This window comes from Lithobates pipiens, unplaced genomic scaffold (assembly GCF_037356315.1).
Source record: "Lithobates pipiens isolate NorthernLeopardFrog02 unplaced genomic scaffold, aLitPip1_a1.2 Scaffold_8, whole genome shotgun sequence".
Classification (NCBI taxonomy): Eukaryota; Metazoa; Chordata; class Amphibia; order Anura; family Ranidae; genus Lithobates; species Lithobates pipiens.
In genome coordinates, this window is record NW_027507903.1 from 341,912,068 (window position 1) to 341,934,698 (window position 22,631).

The 22,631-nt window shown below is 45.0% G+C and overlaps 1 protein-coding gene across 1 annotated transcript in view; it reads right to left on the reverse strand.

Moving 5' to 3' along the window:
- Positions 1 to 20,159, reverse strand: part of GNPDA1 (glucosamine-6-phosphate deaminase 1) — a 55,915-nt gene extending 35,756 nt beyond the window's left edge. The window contains exons 1-2 of the mRNA XM_077473133.1: positions 20,067 to 20,159; positions 7,940 to 8,069 (exon numbers count right to left, since the gene is read on the reverse strand). Of these exons, the coding sequence (XP_077329259.1) occupies positions 7,940 to 8,063 (124 nt within the window). The 5' untranslated portion in view covers positions 8,064 to 8,069; positions 20,067 to 20,159. The remainder of the gene's footprint in view (positions 1 to 7,939; positions 8,070 to 20,066) is intronic.
- Positions 20,160 to 22,631: the final 2,472 nt, after the last annotated feature.

Sequence of the window (22,631 nt, forward strand, 5' to 3'; positions counted from 1 at the left end):
CACACACACAAACTTTTGCAATATAATTGACAATAAACACATCAATATTATAACAACATTACCATAGCTTAGCTATTAGAGCTCAAGCCGATTAAACAACCAGATAAAAACAGTCCCTTTTCAAAGAACAACCAACCTCATAATACAGGCATTTTTTTCTCCTTTATAGGTAGAAACTCGCGCCAAGACCGTTGCTGTTCGTTACAACCAAAGGTAAGTATTTTAACTGCTATTTTCAACTGGTCTGCCAGCATCCCATACATGGTGGGTGGGGACAATTCTTGCCCCTCCCACTATTTTTATTACATAGGCTTCTTTCACATGTGCGGTGTTTAACCGGTTCCCGACTGGCGCACGCCGATGTACGTCGGCAGAATGGCACGGCTGGGCAAATGGGTGTACCTGTACGTCCCTTTAAATTTGCCGCTGTACCATTGCATGCATGCCGGCCGGGACCTTTGCGAGTCGGGTCGGGGCCCGCCGACTCGATCGCCAAAGAGAAAGCCGCGATCGCCTCACGGAGAGGAAGAACAGGGAGATGCTAATGTAAACAAGAATCTCCCCGTTCTGCCTAGTCACAGTGTCACTGATCTCTGCTCCCTGTAATCACGCCCCCCCCCCCCCCCCCCACACACACACACACAGTAAGACTGTCCATACGCCTTTCGATTATCTGCAGATTTTCTATGGTCAGATGGAAAAAGTGGAATAGCTTCCTCCATCTACGCTGAAATGTGGATGGAAGAGTTTCCCACTGGCCCAAGCTTCCATATCTTGCTAGTCGGATCCGCTGGCTCTCACAATACTGGAAAATTCTGATTGGGCGCAGGCATTGTTTGTTTAGGTTGAGAGCCAGCGGGGCTGACTAGCAAGATACTGAAGCTTGGCCCAGTGGGAGATTCCTCCATCCACACAGTTTAGCATACATGGAGAAATCTGTTGCACTTTTGCCATCCAACTATAGAAAATCTGCAGATAACCTATAGGTGTATGGCCAGCTTTAGAATCACTCCCCAGGACATACTTAACCCTTACACTGCCCCCTATTGGTTAACCCCTTCACTGCCAGTGTCATTTACACAGGAATCTGTCATTTATACAGCAATTAATGCTATACAAATGCACTATGGTCCCAAAAATGTGTCAAAAATGCCCGATGTGTCCACGATGTCGCAGTCACGATAAAAATCACTGATCGCTGCCATTACTAGTTTTTTTTATATAAAAATGCCATAAAACTATCCCTTATTTTGAAAACGCTATAACTTTTGCACAAACCAAACGCTTATTGCGATTTTTATCTATATATATTTTTTTTTTTACAAAAATATGTAGAAGAATACGTATTGGCCTAAACTGAGGAAAAAAAATAGTTTTTATATATTTTTGGGGGATATTATAGCAAAATGTAAAAAATAATGCATTTTTTTCAAATTTGTTGCTCTTATTTTGTTTATAGCGCAAAAAAAAACAAAACAAAAAAAACGCAGGGCGATCAAATACCACCAAAAGAAAGCTCCATTTGTTTGGGAGCCACATCGCACAACTGCGAAATTGTCAGTTAAAGTGACGCAGTGCCGAATCGCAAAAGTGCTCTGGTCAGGAGAGGGGTAAAATCTTCCGGGGCTGAAGCGGTTAAAAACGGGCACCGGACATCCCAAACTGCAAAAACTCAATTCAGGGAGGTGTCGCTTCACGCCCGCAAACGCCCAAGCCCCCGTGGCAAAAAATTATTTAAAATCAATTTCTTAATATGTTTTTGCAGTGCTACTGAGGAAGGGGGTCAGCGGCAGTGGACGGTGTCAGTTTTTTTTTTATTTTTAAATAATTGATTTTTTTACAATTTAATTAGTTTTTCATTTTTTTTCACAATGCTTTTTAGGGTGGAGGGGGTTGGAGCAGTGGACAGTGTTGGTAGGGCAGGGGAGAGGGGTGTCAGTAGTTTATTTCCTTTTTTTTTAATTTTATTTTTTTAGAATTGTTTTACAATATTTTTGGGGGGCTTTGGTGAGATTTCAGGGGTCTAAACAGACCCCTGACATCTCCCCTTTGAGACAGACAAATGGACTGAAGACAGAGATTCCCCAGTCCTTTTCTCAGCACTAAATATGAATGAACAGGAGACAGAGGCTCCTGCCCATTCATAAACTGAGCAGAGTAAACCCGTTATTGCGGCGTATTGACGGTGTCCTATCACATACAGTCCCCCATCGGATAGTGTCCGCTGTGTACTGCCGTGAGTCCAGGTTCTAGCCCCACCATCCAAGTGGACATAGAGTAGGAATATAAAAGAGCCGAGCGCAGCGAGGCCGAGCCCTGAAGCGTGGCGAGTGGCCCTATAATTTTCCGAACCCTATGTCCACTTGGATGGTGGGGCTACCACCTCCACTCACTGCGCAGGCGCCATTCATCTTCGGAGATTTTCCGAAGTTTCTTCTGCCCCGTACTGCGCATGCGCAGTACGGGCCGGACACTATATGATGGCAGGACACTATCTGCCAGAACACCGGCGGTTTTAACCCTTTCGCGGCCGCTAGCGGGGGGTAAAAGCGCCCCGCTAGCGGCCGAAATGCGCAAAACCGGCTGTAAAACTGTTAAAAATAGCGGCGTTTTACAGCCGACGGGCGGTGTGGTGTGAAAGGGGTCTAAAAGTGACACACACACACACACACACACGAGATTGCCTCCTTAGCTGTACTGAACCCGCTATAGATGTAACTTCCTTTCCTTAAAACAGGGGTTGCAGGATAGAAAATCACTGGATTCTCCCATCAACAAAGTCAGGGTTGACAGGGGAACCTCTTCTGCAGTACTATTCTATTTTGTCAGCAGGCTATAGAAGCCAGCAGTGATACCATGGCAAAAATCCAACAGGCTTTCTGCACTGAAGTCGATGGATCGATTGACTCTTCAGTACAATCAGCCTGCCCATAAATGGGTCAAATCTCTGGCAGTCCCCGCTGAAATTGGCCAAGATTTGATCCATCTATGGCTGACTTTAGGCTGCAATATAAATGAAAGAACCGACATGATCTCCGGCTTCTAACCGTGAACAAGATTTTAGAACCATACACATGTAAAGGGAGGCTGAGCTTCCTTGTTTCATACAAGTCTGTACACAAATAATACAGATAATTCTGCACATCGGAAATACAGGGCGATGGAAACAGGAAATCTGAACCACTAGGGGCTATGAGGATAGCTGTCAAAACAGGAAAAGAAAGGAAAAATGGGGAGCATATCAAAAGGCCATATCCACAGAAAAGCTGCATATGCCTGAATAAGTTAAAGAATACAGTGTATTCTAAACTTGATTTAACTGACAGACAATTGCACCGTCACACTATAAACAAAGAACGACCAACAATTTTGAGAAAATAAATAAATGTCTATTTTTTGCTCTTAAATACATAAAAAAAAAAAAAAAAAAAAAAGGAAGAAGATGATTCTTCATCAATTTAGGCCAATACGTATTCTGCTATATATTTTGGTAAAAAACAAAACAAAAAACAAGCTGTAACCAATAAATATACGCATCTACAAACAATGGGATTTTTTTTTTTTTTTTACAGTCATGGCGGCAATCAGCGACTTATAGCGGGATTGCAATATTGCTGCAGACAAACTGAACACCTTACTGACATTTTTTGACACTGCTTTGGAGACCCACCAGGGGCAATCAAAGGGTTAAATGTGTGCCTAGGGCATTCTTACTAGGTGTGGGGAAGGTGCTTTTACTACTTGAAGACATGGATGATTGTTCCTGCTTCAGAAGAACAGGATCCATGTCTTCTGTACTCAAGGAATGATATTCTGTCAGAGCAGTCGGGGACCCACTGATCAGTTCCCGCTGTGTAACGTCACAGCAGGAGCAAGCTGGCGGAAGTGAGATATAGATTATATATACATATATACATATATACACACACACACACACACACATTACACTTACCCCGAAGGAGCAGCTGTTTTTCTTGGGCTTACCGTTTACCTCCTCCACCTTGTAGCTCGTCGTTCTTGTCTAGGGGTTCCCGAGGTTGATGTCCCAATAACTGCAGAGACCGACACGAATTCCTTTAGGAATTTTTATTTGCTTAAACGTTGAACAGAAACAGGGTCTCTCAGTTGGGAATAGAGGGTATAGGATAGGTACGGAAGCTCAGGCACTTTGAAACTGCTGACAATAAATGTCTCTCTAGGTAATCCAGGGAATAGCCACTCGCAACTGGATATTTCCACTGTCGGATAAATCCTGGTTTATGGACTTACCGAGCAGCCAGCCTCGTGCATGGCCCTCTTCCAAAGAGTCCTTCCCTGGTTGCATGACGAGTTGCTGGGCCTCTCCAAAACCCGAGACGGCACCAGACCACTTTAGAATCCTCCTTCCAGTTACTGTGCCTTGGACTAGCCAGTTCCGAGACTTGGAAACGGATGGATTCGCATCCCAGGCCATGAGGCCTCTGGGGGCTGGTTAGGAGGACCAGGACCATGGAGTCAGAACATACTTCTGGACCGAAACCAGAACCACGTGACTTCAGCACCTTAAGTAACCTCTCCCGGAATACACAGCGAGACAACACACCCACGGATTGGCTCCGAGAGAGAGATTGGTACCCAATGCGTCCAACCAGACTGCGTTCCAATGCCTGTGAAAGGTGCTACCTACACCTATGACCAGGCAGAACATTAGTACAGCCCAGCCAAACTGATGCCAAAAAGACAATTTAGAACAATTAACCCCAAGACTCAACTATAGTCTTGGGAAAAAACTAAAAATTTACAGACGTAGCGCGTACTGTTCAGGAGTACCGGCGCTACACACTATTTTTTTTATATATATATATATATATATATATATATATATATATATATATATATATATATATATATATATATATATATATATATATATATATTAATATTACACATACATACAAAATTCTGCTCAGAACGGCTGCCCTACAGCAGTAAATTTGCTATGGGGCGGTTGTAAAGTGGTTAAAGAAGAAGAAATAAGGGGGATAGATGCAGCAAAAGGAGTCATGAGAGCATCAAAGCAATGGCCACGTGTTCTGGAGATGTAGAAAAGTCTGGATAAACGTGAAGCAGCTAGCGGGTGATACTGTGTCCGAGAACATTATCTGCGAAAAAGGCAAAGGCCTTGTACGCTGTCCTTGTAAGTAACCTGCCAGGTACATCGCAAGAAAATGAAAAAGGCTTCAAGGCAACCAGGGCATGGTTTCATAACTTTTAAGAGGAGAAGTGGCATCCATAGTGTTGTGAGGCACGAAGAGACTGCGAGTTCAGACGCTTAGGTGGGACGTTCACTGCCGAGTTCCAAAAGTTCATGGTTTCCGAGCAGGGGCAACCTGTCCATTTAGGGAGCGCGGGTGCCGCCTCCACCCCCTATTCATGCGTCTGGCCTCTTTCAGGATGCCAGGCGTATGAATTACAGCAGCGGGGTTATTTATTTATTTTTGAAGCACACGATTAGAGCCAGAGGGCTCAGATCCCACCTAGGTGTGTTAAAATAGCAAATGAAAAGCACAGGTGTGAGACATCTTCTAATCGGCCGAGGAGAAGGGAGAAGCCTGAAACTGCAGAACAGGGGAAGGAGATGACCGCGGATGAGAGCTGGGGAAGCTGCCCATGGTTGAGGTAAGTGCACCGACCGACTGACCCGACGGGTGCATTGTTTGCCGCGACGCCCCCCCCCCCCCCCCCCAATAATTACCACTAAGCTGCCACCGTTGCCAAGCGTTACCTGTCGCAGCATGTTTTTAGCTGCAATGAGATGGCACCTTTTTCCAAAAAAGCCCCAAAGAGGACCTACATTACAACAGAAGAGAACGCAAAGCCCGGTCACAAACCCATGAAAGACTGTCTCACTCTCTTATTGTGTGCTAATGCAAGCAGGGATTTTAATATCAAGCCCCTGCTCCTGTATCATTCTGAGAATTCACAAACCTTCATGAAATACAAGGTGTAGAAGAGCCAGTTAAAACGTTATGTGGAGATCCAACAGCAAAGCTTGGGTCACTCGTATCTTAGTCATTGAGTGACCCCCCCCCCCCCCCCCCAGAAGACACTGTTTGAAGAAAACGTTCCAACAAGCTTGATAGCCTCCCTAGCGGTAATCCCGAGTCTGGCTCGGGTTGGGAATTTTCTAGCAGGAACGGTAACCCCGAGCCAGACTCGGGATCGCATTGCTGGATGCAGGGGAGAACGCAGGGAGACTTACTTACCTTGTCCCCTGGATCCAGCGATGTCCCCCGCGCTGTGTGATCGAGCTGTCCTCCGCTCGATTCACAGTGCCGAATGCCGCCGAGCTCCGTTCCCTGCGACGTTACGGCGCACAGGAGCGGAGAACGGCGGCAAATTCAAAAAAGTAAAAAGACACAAAACACACACAGCACTGTAATCTTACAGATTACAGTGCTGTATTAAAAAATACACACCCCCTTTGTCCCTAGTGGTCTGTCCAGTGCCCTGCATGCACTTTTATATTATAAATACTGTTTTTTCTGCCTGGAATTTGGAGATTGTCCATAGCAACCAAAAAGTGTCCCTTTTTCAGTGTTTTAGGATTTGATTACATTATTGAATCATTTTTATTATTCTTTATTATATTATAAACTTTATCATACCCGGGATGTCTGCTAGACTCTGGTTTGAAGAGATTTAAGAGCGTTATTCCTAAGAATTACAGGACTACAAAATAAAAACCAGATTTCCATGCAAATAATTGTACCGCTTTCAGCACCTAATTCCAGACTGAATCATACCGCCAGGGAGGTTAATGAGAAGTCGATTCCTAGATCAAATTCTCAAGAATGGGAACAGCCATAGAAGATCAAAATTCAGCCGGTCCAAAAGGAGAAATTTAATTAAAAAAGTAAGTTCATTTATTTTTATTTTTTTCAGAAAATTGAAGGTAAACACCCTACACCAGCGATGGCAAACCTTGGCACCCCAGATGTTTTGGAACTACATTTCCCCATGATGCTCATGCACTCTGCAGAGTAGCTGATCAAGGGAAATATAGTTCCAAAACATCAGGGTGCCAAGGTTCCCCATCACTGCCCTACACCCTCCCAACTGCACTTACCTCTCTGGGCGATACAGTTCCATGTTAATGCAGCCTCCTGGGGTTTGAAAACTGCATTGTTCTTCCTCTTTTCCTAGGCACACTGGGACAGATCAGAACAGTTCTGGTCGTGGCTCATGTGACAGCGCTGACCAATCTGAGGTACATATGTAAAGGCACAATCTGACTGAGAAGCAATCACAGGCTGTACAGAGAAGTTCCATGCCAATGAGCAAAAAGCAGTACTCAGAACGATGGCACTTCTGACCACATCAGTGCCCATATGGAATAAGTATTTCCCATATACATCATTAACATACACTGCTACTACAGTGAATACTGCTAGCTTCCATGTCCTGTGCTGGTTACTGAACAGTGCGGTCGCTGGTTCAGCATGGCGCCATTCAGAGAACACTTTGCATTTTCGCAATCAAATGCAGTGTTCTCTGATTGGACAAGGTGAGGCTCATGGCCACTAAGAAAATGCAAAGTGTTCTCTGAATGGTGCAAGTGCCAAACAAGTGACTGTGTTTACAATACTGCAAGGAAACCACTTGGTAAAGGACCCCGAAGCAAGTGGAGATCACTGAAATAGTGATGTCTGCTACAATTTATTTTTAAAATCCACTGGGTTCCCACAAGTATGGCACATACACTTACATTGGTCCAAGCTGGTCAATGTAGCGATGTAAAAATTGCCATACCTAAACATCAGCTTTAAACAGTTTTTCAGGTTTCTTTTCATTCCTTGTGCTCTTCTGTTTAACATGAAGTTCTACATCTCTGTAAATGAAAAGGAGAGGAAAGCTTATATATGCCAAGTAATAAATATGTGGTGAGAAAACATCATACCTGTAGGTAGACCCAGTGTAAAGTATTTCTCAGCATTTGGATTAAAATGAACAATGCGATTTCGAATGTACTTTGCCGCCCACTCGCTGGCTTGGTCATAATCATCCAAGATGATAAGTTTCATTTTTATCTGCAAAAACATGAACAAAGACAAATCAAAATAATACACTCAGTGTCCGAACATGGGTCTAATTTACACAATGACAAATGCCCACCTGTAATTTCCCAAAGCCTGTGCTTCCTAAAACAGCCACATTGTAAATGTCATTTTAACCCCCAGTGTGGATTGAAAATGAAAGATACACTATATTATCACAAGTATTGGAATGCCTGCCTTTTGACACACATGAACTTTAATGGTGTCTTAGTCCATAGGGTTCAATATTGAGTTGGCCCACCCTTTGCAGCTATAACAGCTTCAACTCTTCTGGGAAGGCTGTCCACAAGGTTTAGGAGTGTGTCTATGGGAATGTTTCACCATTCTTCCAGAAAAGCATTTGTGAGACCAGGCACTGATGTTGGGAAGAAGGCCTGGCTTGCAGTCCTTGTTCCAATTCATCCAATTTAAGGAGTTCTATCAGGTTTAGGTCAGGACTCTGTGCAGACCAGTCAAGTTCCTCCACCCCAAACTCACTCAACCATTGTCTTTATAGACCTTACTTTATGGTCTACTGGTCTAAATCATTTGGTGCAGGGGGGATTATGGTGTGGGATTGTTTTTCAGGATTTGGGCTTGGTTCCAGTGAAATTGTCTCGGTATGCTGACGTCTTAAGAGTTCTCTTAAGGCGTCAGCATACCAAGACATTTTGGACAATTTCATGCTCCCAACTTAGTGGGAACAGTTTGGGGATGGCCCCTTTCTGTTCCAACATGACCACGCACCAGTCCACAAAGCAAGGTCTATTAAAGATATGGATGAGTGAGTTTGGGGTGGAGGAACTTGACTGGCTTGGGGTCCTGACCTCAACCCGATAGAACACCTTTTGGATGAAGTAGAGCGGAGACTGCTAGCCAGGCCTGCTCGTCCAACATCAGTGCCTGAACTCACAAATGCGCTTCAGGAAGAATGATCAAACATTCCTATAGACACACTTCTAAACCTTGCGGACAGTCTTCCTTGAAGAGTTGAAGCTATTATAGCTGCAAAGGGTGGGCCACCTCAATACTGAACACTGCAGACTAAGACAGGGGTTATCTTTGGGGTATATGCATAGAAACATTTTCATTGTCATAAAGGTATAGATTTATTTTATTCAGCCTGCACCCTGAACATAATAAATCTAACAGCTTCCCATATCCTATGACCCAATGTGGCTATTGTATTTCAAAAGCAAGCCCCACCGGCTGTCAGCGTACCTGGAGTAAGATCGGGCCGGTCAGATGGGGGAGCTGTTCAGTTGACAATTTTCCAACCAGCTCTTTCCACAAAGGGCAATAGAAAAATCCCCAAATCACCTTGGATAAAGACACCGCAGGATTCTTGGACAGGCAAGTGTCTTTATATTAAAAGTCAGCAGCTATAGTATTTGTAGCTACTGACTTTTTTTCTGAAAGAGCCTCCAATAACATTCTGCCACTTATTTTCCAGCAAGAGTAAAATGTTATCAAGGTCATTTGACTAAGATGCATATGTTTTTCTTTTTTAATTATAAACAATATTTATTAAGTTGAAGCAAATATACATAACAAATACAACCAGAAAAATGAAAATATTACCATCACTAGGATTCCAGGTCAAGCAAAAACAGTACACATTACAGTATAACAAGTACCTTCAGGCTGCATTCACACCTGAGCGTAGCTTTTTCAAGCGTTTTTTGCGGCGTTTTTTACCGCGATTCGCGGCGTTTTTTACCGCGATTCGCGGCGTTTTTTGACGCGTTTTTTCGCAAATTTGTGCAGGGCAAAAGGTCACCAATGTTAAGCATTGAGCAGATACAGCGTCAAAACGCCCATAGAAACGCTCGTTGTCGCGCTAAACGCTCGAATCGAGCGTTTCCATTAGTTTCTATGGGAATGAAAACGCCCAAATCAGCCCGATTCGCGCGACAAAAAAGGGTCCGGAACTTGTTTGAGCTTCAGGCGACTTGGAGTGGAGATGTGAACCATCTCCATTGAGAATAATGTATTTTTTCCCCTCCAGCGTTTTGTAGCTTCAGGCGTAGGGCTACAAAACGCTCAGGTGTGAATGGGGTCTTAGAGCGCAATCCTGTACAGTAAGTGGATCTATAAACTGAGCATAGAAAATGCAGAGGTCTCATAGAACAGATTATAGAATACTTATACAATACACTCAAATGCAAATTAGCTCAAGAGCCTGTCCAGTAGCAATTCAGTTAGAGCAAGGCCTGGAACTGCCAACCAATCACCCCACATCCAATCAAACTTGCTGGAGCTCCCTCTATGCTGGAATTTTTTTTTTCCAGTTTGAGGATATAACCTAGATTGCTCATCCACTCCTTGTAGGTGGGGGCTCTATCCGATTTCCACAGTAACTGGGGGTCATTCAAGATGCCCAAAATACACCTGGTGGGTTCAAGGGGTACTATATAAGGGAATATTATGGAATGCAGAGTTTATTGTATTAGCCACAGCCACCCAATACCGATGTAACTTAGGAGATCTCCACAGTAGATGCATAAGGTCCCCAGCCGCAGAGCCACACCTAGCACAAAGAGGGGTCTGTAGGATAACCATGCTGTGCAGTTTCAAAGTGGTATAGTGAACTCTGAGCACAATAAAAAGTAGTTAAAGCCTCTGGGCAGTGTTGAGGGAGTCGTGTAGGACAGAGTCAAGGACATTATCCCAAAGCTCCTCATCCAACAGGCCCACATCACAATCCCACTTCTCGTTAGCATTGCATGGGTAACCTTGAAGGTAGGAAGGTAATAGCATTTTGTAGCAATAGGAAAGCACATGTTCTTTTTGACACATGAAATGGATATTTAACCACTTGCCGACCGTCGCACGACGATGTACGTCGACAGAATGGCACGGGCAGGCATAAGGGCTTACATGTACGTCCTTGCCTGCCCGCCGGTCCGGGGCCCGATCGGGCCCCCGCCCGGTGCCTGCGGCGGTCGGTATTCGTTCGGGAGCGATCCCGGACGAGGGGACGGCCATTCATTCATGGCCACCCCCTCGCGATCGCTCCCGACGAATGAAAATGTCCCGTGACATCACTTCCTCTCCTGTAATGTAAACACAGGAGAGGAAGTGATGTATTCTCTCCTCCGTGTCGGTATTTTTCGTTCCGGCACAGAGGAGAGAGGTTCGGTGAGTTGCACCAACACACCACACATACAGTAGAACATGCCAGGCACACTCACACCCCCCCTTTACCCCCCGATCACCCCCCCAATTACCCCTGCCCCCCCAGTCACAGTGACACCAATTGCTTTATTTTATTTTTTTATTTTTTATTTTTTTTTGCATTGGTGTCATTTGTGACTGTAATAACTGTTAGGGCAGTTAGGGTTAGCCCCCTTTAGTTCTAATGTGCCCCCCTAACCCCCCCAATAAAGGTTTAACCCAGTGATCACCCCCCGTCGCCAGTGTCACTAAGGCTGGGTTCACATTGCAGCGGTTTATGAGAACGAATGTGATTCGCACCGCACTGCAAATCACATCCGATCTCTGTGCGATTCGAGTTCAGCCATACAGATAGTATGGCTGAATTCGTGTCGCACCCGCCGCACATTCGCACGGGACCCTTTTTTTGGCCCGCAGCAGAATCGGATCGCATGGGTGTTCACACCATGCGATCCGAGTTTGCAGATCGCACTGCGATATGCGAACTGATCTGGGGGTGTCATTAACATTTCACTGACACTCCCAGCAGTTCGCATAGGGCAGTGTGAACTGCCGCCGGGAGGCATGCGATACGGGAACCCGCCGCGGATTCATGGCGTTCCCGCATCGCTCCAGTGTGAACCCAGCCTAATAAGCGATAGTTTTTCTGATCGCTGTATTAGTGTCACAGGTGACGCTAGTTAGGCAGGTAGGTATTTAGGTTCGCCGCAGCTTTTTATAGCGCCAGGGACCCCCATATACTACCGCATAAAGCCCCCTGATTGCCCCCTAGTTAACCCTTTCACCAGTGATCACCATATAACTGTTACAGGTGACGCTGGTTGGTTAGTTTTTTTTTTTTATAGTTTCAGGGCACCCGCCATTTATTACCTAGTCTCACTAGTGTACCCCTAAATTTAGGGGTGTCTACTTTCCAAAATGGGGTCATTTGGGGGGGGTTTGTGCCATCTTGGCATTTTATGGCCTTCAAAACTGTAACGCCCTTAGAAAGCCTGAAGGCGGTGCTTGGTTTTCAGGGCCCCGTACGCGGCTAGGCTCCCAAAAAGTCCCACATATGTGGTATCCCCGTACTCAGGAGAAGCAGCAGAATTTATTTTGGGGGGTCATTTCACATATGCCCATAGCATGTGTGAGCAATATATCATTTAGTGACAACTTTGTGTAAAAAAAATAAAAATACATTTTTTTTGTCATTATTCAATCGCTTGAGGCAAAAAAATAAAATATTCAATGGGCTCAACATGCCACTTATCAATTTCCTTAGGGTGTCTACTTTCCAAAATGGGGTCATTTGGGGGGGTTTTGTACTGCCCTGCCATTTTAGCACCTCAAGAAATGAGATAGGCAGTCGTAAACTAAAAGCTGCGTAAATTCCAGAAAACGTACCTTAGTTTGTAGATGTGACAACTTTTGCGCAAACCAATAAATATACAGTTATTGACTTTTTTTTTTACCAAAGACATGTGGCTGAATACATTTTGGCCTAAATGTATGACTAAAATTGAGTTTATTGGATTTTTCTAATAACAAAAAGTAGAAAATATAATTTTTTTTCAAAATTTGCGGTCTTTTTACGTTTATATCGCAAAAAATAAAAATCGCAGAGGCAATCAAATACCATCAAAAGAAAGCTCTATTTGTGGGAAGAAAAGGACGCAAATTTTGTTTGGGTACAACATTGCATGACCGCGCAATTACCAGTTAAAGCAGCGCAGTGCCAAATTGTAAAAAGACCTCTGGTCATTTACCAGCAAAATGGTCCGGTCTGAAGGTGGTTAGTGTATCTAGTCCAAAACATTTCAATCAAATATGTTGTTGTATATATTCCCGTAATGTGTAAAATGTATAATCCGTAGGAACATCTTGCCTTCAATTAAAGTGTTTGTAAATGCTTAAATATACCCAGTGAAGTGACTGGCCTCAGGCGATACAGAGATGAAACCGATCCTCCTACATAAGTTGTATCTGTCTATCTACAGTCTTCTTTTTTCTACATCCAAAGTGCTGAATTTATAAAGCAGAGTTAAAGCGCAGTTCTGCTTAAAAAAAATAAAAATACTGCAGCTGCTGACTTTTAATAATCGGACACTTACCTGTCTCAGGGTCCAGCAATGCGGGGAAACGAAGCTCCGCTCATCTCCCCATCCTCTCTGTGGCACCAGCATTGTAACTGTGGGTGCCACAGCCAGGCACCCACTACGCTGCGACTGGCCGGGCAATCGGTTGCTGAGAGGGAGGGGGGAGAGGTGATCTCCTTTCCGGTGGCCAGGAGGAAGTGGGAGCTGGGACCCTCTAAAAGAAAAAGGGTCTCGGCTCACCCCCTCCCCCCCAAAAAAATTACATGCCAAATGTGGCATGTCAGGGGGTCACCTCCCTTAAAGCAGAAGTTCAATTTTTGGGTGGAACTCCACTTTAACAAAAAAAAGTGGGTGGAGAGCTAAAGTCACACTCTACAGAGCTCAGTGAGGAGAGCTCTGAGAGTAGATTGGAGGAAAGACTCACACCCCCCTTCACACAGCACCCAGGAACAGAGCTGAGGCTGTCAATCAGCTGGAGATCCCTCCCCCATCATCTTTTTTTCTCTTGGTGTCAGGAAAACTTGTCAGAAGCGATTCATGATGTTAGCAGTGAAAGAAAACAAAAAAGAGAGCAATTACCCTTAATTGAGAAAAGTACACACTTTATAATAGGTCTTGTTCATATTTCACATCTTTAAATATGAGCAAGGTGCATCCACAGACACTATGGATCCTAAAGTGACACGAGTTCAGCTGCAAGGGGTGACGCTGCAATGAAACTGATCAGCTGTTGTTACATCCAAAGGAAGTATAAAGATTCAAAATGGGTGTGCACAGTGCAGTGAATAAAGTGGAAAACTGTTTCTTATTTAGGCATTTCAAATATCTAGGTATTTTTATGAAATTTACTCCTACTTATTACACCCACATACGTAAAAACCATATAGTGCTGCACACGTCAGCACTTACCATCTTTGCTGTGTGGTTTTCATCTTAAGCCTGTGGTTGATTTGAATGCATTCTCTATAAAAAAAAAAAAACTTGCAAAACCTTGCGTCCCTTTTTTTCATGGGTGGCCCAATCACCTTACAGGGTTTCATGGAGTATCATGCCTCAGATCATCAGGTGGCCCTCCTTTGCTTCCCCCCCCCCCCCCCCAGCCCGCAAGTGTCTCAGAGCAGCCTGGCTGTCCCTTCTGAACAACTGCATGCTTAGTACTTGGGGTGCAGGGTCCCCTACCCAGAAGTTTGGGAAAGCGGTACTCTGTGACAGTGGCTGTATTTTTGTTAAAGTTTTTAATCAAATATCCAGCCAATTGTGTAGTGGGAATGGTTAATACATTTTAAGCAGCACAGGTATGTACAAAAGACATTGCTTTCACCTAAAATAGCACTTTTTTCATTCTGGATGGAATAAGCGAGGGTTGTAAGGCCTGTCAGTTTTTGTTTTTAGTTTTTTTACCCATTTGGAAGGTTTCACTTCACTACTTGTTCCATAACCAAAACAGAAAATCACTGATTATCACCAGAACTAGTATAGTATTTCTGGTATTCCTGTTCTGACAACCCAAAACTTGGGATTTATTTTCTTTTGGCGAGAACAGAAAACAGGACAAATAGGGGGGATGACTCTCCCTAATGGGAGGTTTATAAAATTCCCCTGGTAGGCAGTGGGTAAAGCTGCTTCTGCAGCCATGAGCTCGGTACTGGATTTTTCAAGTAAATATTTGGCTGGTATATAAAAAAGTGACCCAAGAAACTGTAGAGCCACCCAATCACTTTTACAGTACAATGAATAGCCTTCTTTCCCTGCCAATAATGACCACGGCAAATGGCTTCAGGATTCTGAGCAGGAAGAAATCCGGGAACTTCTGATTTCCTCTGCAACTAATGAACACAGAAGCAGTGAGGATTTTGTTTAACGTTCAATAAAAAAAAATAAAAAAAAATTAAAAGCAACCATTACCCCATGATGCACACATCCAAATGCAGATAGGGCACACATGTACATAAGCAATTGAGCCACTCATGTGAGCTCTCCATGAATGTCACAGTGACACTAATATTTCTAAGGTTATCAATCACAGTTAGAGTGTTAAAAAAAAAAAAGAAGCTTGGGGGCTTTATTATTAAAACAACAAACATGTCCATTCTTGCCTGCTCTGTGCAATGGTTTTGCACAGAGCAGCTCCGATCCTCTTCTTCTGGGGCCCCCTCCAGCGTTCCAGGCCCCTCCTCTTCGGCGGGTGCCCCCACGTAAGCCGATTTCCATGGGGGCATCCATGCATGCTTGCTTCCGAGTCCTGCTGCTGCATCCATTGACATAGACAGTAGGAGTCAGCTCCACCCCCTACATCACAGCTTTTGACTGACAACAGCCGGAGCCAATGGCTTCCACTGCTATCAATCTGTCCAATGAGGAGGGAGACAGCATGCATCGTGCATGCTTCTGGATCAGATTGGCTCAGGCAAGAAAGGGCGGGGGGGGGGGGGGATGGTGCTGCAGCCACCTTAACCACTTGAAGACTGGCTGCTTTCTGGCACTTTTTGTTCACATATAATAATCAGTATTTTTTGCTAGAAAATTACTTAGAACCCCCAATATATATATATATATATATATATATATATATATATATATATATATATATATATATATATATATATATATAATATATATATGTTTTTTTTTTGTTTTGTTTTTTATATATATCCCATGGATTTTTCGCAGAGGTTTTTCAAACGGAATTTGAATTTTAATGCAAAAAAACACAATACATAATATTTTTTTTATAAACTATAAAAGATGAAGTTACACTGAGTAAATAGATACCAACCATGACATGCTTTAAAATTGCACACACCCGTGCGACAAACTACGTACATTTTGCTATCCATAGGCAATGCTTTAAAAGCCTTAGGCCAGGTTACCACTTAGATTTATAGAGGTAATACCTCACATGTATGGGGCAATTGCTGTTTGTGTGCATGCGGGAGGACCTTTAACTTTTAGGCTTCATGCACACGAGACGCAGATGCAAACTCTGCTGGACACGTTTTTAAAAGCTGAAACCGGCGTTTAGAAACGCGCGTTTTGCCGCGATTTAGCGGCATTTTACCGCGTTTGCGTCTAGAAGCGTTTAGTTAAGCTAACATCATAGACCCTCCCCAGCTCAAAAAACAGTATTATTAACTATTTCAGCAATTTTGTGAGACCAGAGTGAGTAGCAGCAGCGGTGAGAGCTGCAGTGTACTTGTATTTAGCGTGTCACTTGCCACAAGTTGTGGATTGTCCACTTGCCACATCACCTGCCACGTCACTTGCCACGTCATCTGCCACAAGTTGTGGATTGTCCAACTGCCACGTCACCTGCCACAAGTTGTGGATTGTCCACTTGCCACGTGACTTGCCACATCACCTGCCACGTCACTTGCCACAAGTTTTGGATTGTCCACTTGCCACAAGTTGGGGATTGTCCACTTGCCACAAGTTGTGGATTGTCCACTTGCCACATCACCTGCCACGTCACTTGCCACGAGATGTGGATTGTCCACTTTCCACGTCACCTGCCACGTTACTTGCCACGTCACCTGCCACAAGTTTTGGATTGTCCACTTGCCACATCACCTGCCACGTCACTTGCCACATCACCTGCCACAAGTTGTGGATTGTCCACTTGCCACGTGAGTTGCCACATCACCTGCCACGTCACTTGCCACAAGTTTTGGATTGTCCACTTGCCACAAGTTGGGGATTGTCCACTTGCCACATCACCTGCCACAAGTTGTGGATTGTCCACTTGCCACATCACCTGCCACGTCACCTGCCACAAGTTTTGGATTGTCCACTTGCCACATCACCTGCCACGTCACTTGCCACATCACCTGCCACAAGTTGTGGATTGTCCACTTGCCACGTCACTTGCCACATCACCTGCCACAAGATGTGGATTGTCCACTTTCCATGTCACCTGCCATGCCACCTGCCACAAGTTGTGGATTGTCCACTTGCCACGTCACCAGCCACATCACCTGCCACAAGTTGTGGATTTCCACTTGCCACATCACCTGCCACGTCACCTGTCACAAGTTGTGGATTGTCCACTTGCCACATCACTTGCCACCTGCCATGTCACTTGCCACGTCACCTGCCACAAGTTGTGGATTGTCCACTTGCCACGTCACTTGCCACAAGTTTTGGAATGTCCACTTGCCACGTCAGCTGCCACGTCAGCTGCCACAAGATGTGGATTGTCCACTTGGCACATCACCTGCCACGTCACCTGCCACAAGTTGTGGATTGTCCACTTGCTACGTCACTTGCCACATCACCTGCCACAAGATGTGGATTGTCCACTTTCCACGTCACCTGCCATGCCACCTGCCACAAGTTGTGGATTGTCCACTTGCCACGTCACCAGCCACATCACCTGCCACAAGTTGTAGATTGTCCACTTGCCACATCACTTTCCACGTCACCTGCCACGTCACCTGCCACAAGTTGTGGATTGTCCACTTGCCACATCACCTGCCACAAGTTGTGGATTGTCCACTTGCCACGTCACTTGCCACGTCACCTGACACAAGTTGTGGATTGTCCACTTGCCACGTCACATGCCAGTCACCTGCCACAAGTTGTGGATTTTCCACTTGCCACGTCACCTGCCAGGTCACTTGCTGCGTCACCTGCCAGGTCACTTGCCACGTCACCTGCAACAAGTTGTGGATTGTCCACTTTCCACGTCACTTGCCACTTTACCTGCCACGTCACTTGCCACAAGTTGTGGATTGTCCACTTGCCACCTGCCATGTCACTGGCCACAAGTTGTGGATTTCCACTTGCCACGTCACTTGCCACCTGCCATGTCACTTGCCACAAGTTGTGGATTGTCCACTTGCAATTGCTTAAAATATTTTTCTAATGGTTTTCATCATTTGCAATCATTTTTGAGATTTTTAATGTAAAAAAAAGGTCACCTTTAAAAACGCTTATAAACGAAAACGCGGCAAAACGCGGCAAAACGCGGCAAAACGCGGTAGCGGCGTTTTGCCGCTTTTTACCGCGTTTTGCGTCTGAAACGTGGAAACTTTTGCGTCTGAACCCATTTTTTTGCTTCTGGAAAAACGAGGTTAAACGCAACTGCATAAAAACGGCAAAAAACGAGACTGTATGCATGGACACATAGGATAACATTGAATGAGTTCAGGAGCAGTTGAAAAAAGTGTCCAACTGCCTCTGAACACGCGTTTAACTGCGTCTCGTGTGCATGAGGCCTTACACTGCTCTCAATTTTTTTATTGCTGGAATGTAAACTTTGTGACAGCAATAGGCAGTGATAGGTACTCTTTATGGAGTCTAAGCATTCAAAAACGAACAAGATCTGTGTTTTTGAATGCTTTTGATTTTCAATAACTGCCGCTGATAGTTTCAGAGTAAACTATAAAAGTGATGTCATGTCAAACGAACAGCCGATCAAAGCCAATCGCGGCTTTGTTTGGTGCGCCATCTGGTCACTTGGGTCTCTTGGTGGGATGAGAGAGCTGCGAAGGGGGGGGGGCTGTGACGTCCCCTTCTGCTGCTTGTAATAGCACCCGAGTGGCTGAAGAGTTGCTCTGGTTGCTATTACAAGAGAGCCGACCGTCTGCTCAAATAAATAAATAATAATAATATATATATATACTGATACCAGGATCATCTCCTCTGTAACCACCGAAAGTCCAGCAACGTACCGGTATGTCACTGGAGGGGGAAGTGATTAAAGCGTTACTGTGTAAAGAGTAAAAGAGGGGAGAAGAGATCGGTTGCATCTTTCTCCCCTCTTTTACTCTTTACACAGTGGCTCCTGCTGCTGTCAATCAAATGCAGTGAAGAGGAAGTGGGGGGCAGGCCTAAGTCCCGCTGTGCAAGTCTATGGAGCACGGCTCCATAGACACACAGGTCGGGATAACGCAGACCATGTTTCTCCCCATAGCAAACGGCTGGCTATGGTGGACATACAAAAGAGGAGGAGCCAAGATCACAGCTGGGGACCCTAGAAGAGGAGGATCTGGGCCACTCTGTGCAATACGACTACACAGAGCAGGAAAGTATAACATGTTATTTTAAATTAAAAAAAGCATGGCCTATGAACATTTTTGCACACAATTGTTTGTCATCTCACGGGCACACACAATTTAAAAACTTGACATGCTTGGTATCTTTTTTTTTTTTTACTTGACACAAAACATTTTATTTTATTTTTTTGTGAAATATAAAAGAAAGTATTGGTATTATGTCCACTTAAACCCATTTTAGTATATTTTGTTCCTGAAAATGTGTACCGATAAACACTTGCTCCAATATCGTGTGACATAAGCACAAGTGGTTAAGAACAGTTAAACATTATGACAGGAGAGAATTTCTTCAGCACAAAGCCTCTGTGATGCCAAACATCAATGATTTAGATCCCAAACTGTCTATATTGACAAAATAAGTAAATACAAGACATAGCTATTGCCACGCTGACAACAAAGCAGTCTTCCAGTTGGCAGCAGTGTGGGAATGTACCTGAAAGTACTACATTTTGCTATCTTACCAGCTGCCATAGCAATTGCACTGGAGATTTGATTGTTCCTATTGCCCCTTGCAATGATCACTTCCTATTACCTTTGCTAAGTAAAAATGAATGCTGATTCCAATGTGGTGGATGACAGAGAAGCTGAGCCCTGACAGCAGAATGCATGCACTAACACTTAGGAGTAATCCTATAGTTCTTAGTCCCCTGAGTACATCTCCCAGCTCTGCCCCCACCACTCACCTGATCTCTGTAGAAGTCTTCTTGCTTTGCAGTAGATCAGGAAGGATGTGTCTGCTAGCAGGGAGTCATATGACTTCAGATCACGTGGGCAGAAGACTGAGCAGCCAGCTGAGTCAGCAGGACTATGAATGGTCTGGCACAAACCCTGCACATACACCAGAGGTATATTGGAACTGGTCTCATCATAGAAGTCAAGACTTAAAAGATCGTTACAAAGGCTGTCCAGTAAAGCCCTTCTAGTGCAAATTTTTTATTTTTCTCACAGGTTAACATTTTTGCCTATAAATAGCTTAACCACTTGAACCAGGCCTTTTAAATCAGTATTTTTTGCTAGAAAATTACGTATAACCCCCAAACATGATGCATTTTTTTTTTTTAGCAGAGACCCTAGGGAATAAAATGGCAATCATTGCAATTTTTTATGCCACACGGTATTTGCGCAGTGGTTTGGCAAACACAATTTATTTTAGTTTTTTTACTAAAAAAAAAAAAAAATCCACTTTAACCACTTCAGCTCCAGAAGGATTTACCCCCTTCCTGACCAGGCCATTTTTTTTGGCGATATGGCACTACGTCACTTTAACTGACAGTAACTGACGGTCATGCGGCCAGGGCCGTCTTTAATTTGGATTGGGCCCTGGGCAAACATTTTCTTGGCCCCCCCCCCCCTCCATTCTGAGGCATACAAAAAATAGCAGGTAGACTCAAAATCAGTTTACTGCAGCAGATCATGCAGTGATTGCAATTGTTTGCCAGAGGTTACATCCTATCCTTACTGCTCGCTGGCTGGTTGCTAGAGGTTACAACACATAATTTCTGCTTGCCGATTGGTTGCTAGAGGTTAATGCACATCATTACCACTTACTGATTGGCTACTAGAGATTAAAGCAGATCACTACTGTTCGCTGATTGGTTGCTACAGGTTAATGCACATCATTACCTCTCACTGAGCAGTGGAGCAATCCTAAATAATTGAGCAAGTAAAGGGGCACATTAATACACACACATACTACAGGAGAGTGTCAGAGAGTGCAGACATATTACAGGAGAGGTTCAGAGACTGCAGACATACTGCAGGAGACAATCAGAGACTGCGGACATACTGCAGGAGATTACCAAAGACTGGGGACATACTACAAGAGACAATCAAAGACTGGGGACATACTGCAGGAAATTACCAAAGACTGGGGACATACTGCAGGAGACAATCAGAGACTGGCGACATACTACAGGAGACAATAAGAGACTGCGGGCATACTGCAGGAGACAATCAAAGACTGCGGACATACTGCAGGAGACAATCAGAGACTGGCGACATACTGCAGGAGACAATCAGAGACTGGCGACATACTGCAGGAGACAATCAGAGACTGGCGACATACTGCAGGAGACAATCAGAGACTGGCGACATACTGCAGGAGACAATCAGAGACTGCGGACATACTGCAGGAGACAATCAGAGACTGGCGGCATACTGCAGGAGACAATCAGAGAGACTGGCGACATACTGCAGGAGACAATCAGAGAGACTGGCGACATACTGTAGGAGACAATCAGAGAGACTGGCGACATACTGTAGGAGACAATCAGAGACTGGCGACATACTGCAGGAGACAATCAGAGACTGGCGACATACTGCAGGAGACAATAAGAGACTGCGGACATACTGCAGGAGACAATCAGAGACTGCGGACATACTGCAGGAGACAATCAGAGACTGCGGACATACTGCAGGAGACAATCAAAGACAGCAGACATACTGCAGGAGACAATAAGAGACTGCGGACATACTGCAGGAGACAATCAGAGACTGCGGACATACTGCAGGAGACAATCAGAGACTGTGGACATACTGCAGGAGACAATCAGAGACTGCGGACATACTACAGGAGACAATCAGAGACTGCGGACATACTGCAGGAGACAATCAGAGACTGCGGACATACTGCAGGAGACAATCAGAGACTGCGGACATGCTACAGGAGATGGTCAGAGAATTTTCAGCAATGCACAGCTTGACAGTTGAATAACACAGCTCAGGGTTTAAGCAGTCAGGGATTTTATGGGTGGAAGGACATACCTGGGCAGCCAAACTCACTACATACATTTAGAGGGATTCCATTCTCTGCTCTCACTACAACAGCCGGGGGCTCCACTGATGCTTTGTAGGGGGGCCACGTTACCCGTGAATTGGGGCCACAATGAAGGTTTTGCAGAGTGCACAGAGGACTGGAGGCTGTATTCCCGCGCTAGCCAGCTGAGGGGGCGGGGCCGGGAGCTCCACTGACCCTGCCCCCGTGCAGCCTGTATGCTCGGAACAGAGCGGCTGTAGTGAGAGCCAGTGATCGGAGTGGGAGCGTCAGTGGAGCTCTCGGCCCCGCCCCCTCTATACTGGCTGGGGAATACAGAGGTCCGGGGGCGGGGCCGGGAGCTCCACTGACACTCCCACTCCGATCACTGGCTCTCACTACAGCCGCTCTGTTCCGAGCATACAGGCTGCATGGGGGCTGGGTGAGAGCGTCAGTGGAGCTCCCGGCCCCGTCCCCTCTATACTGGCTGGGGAAT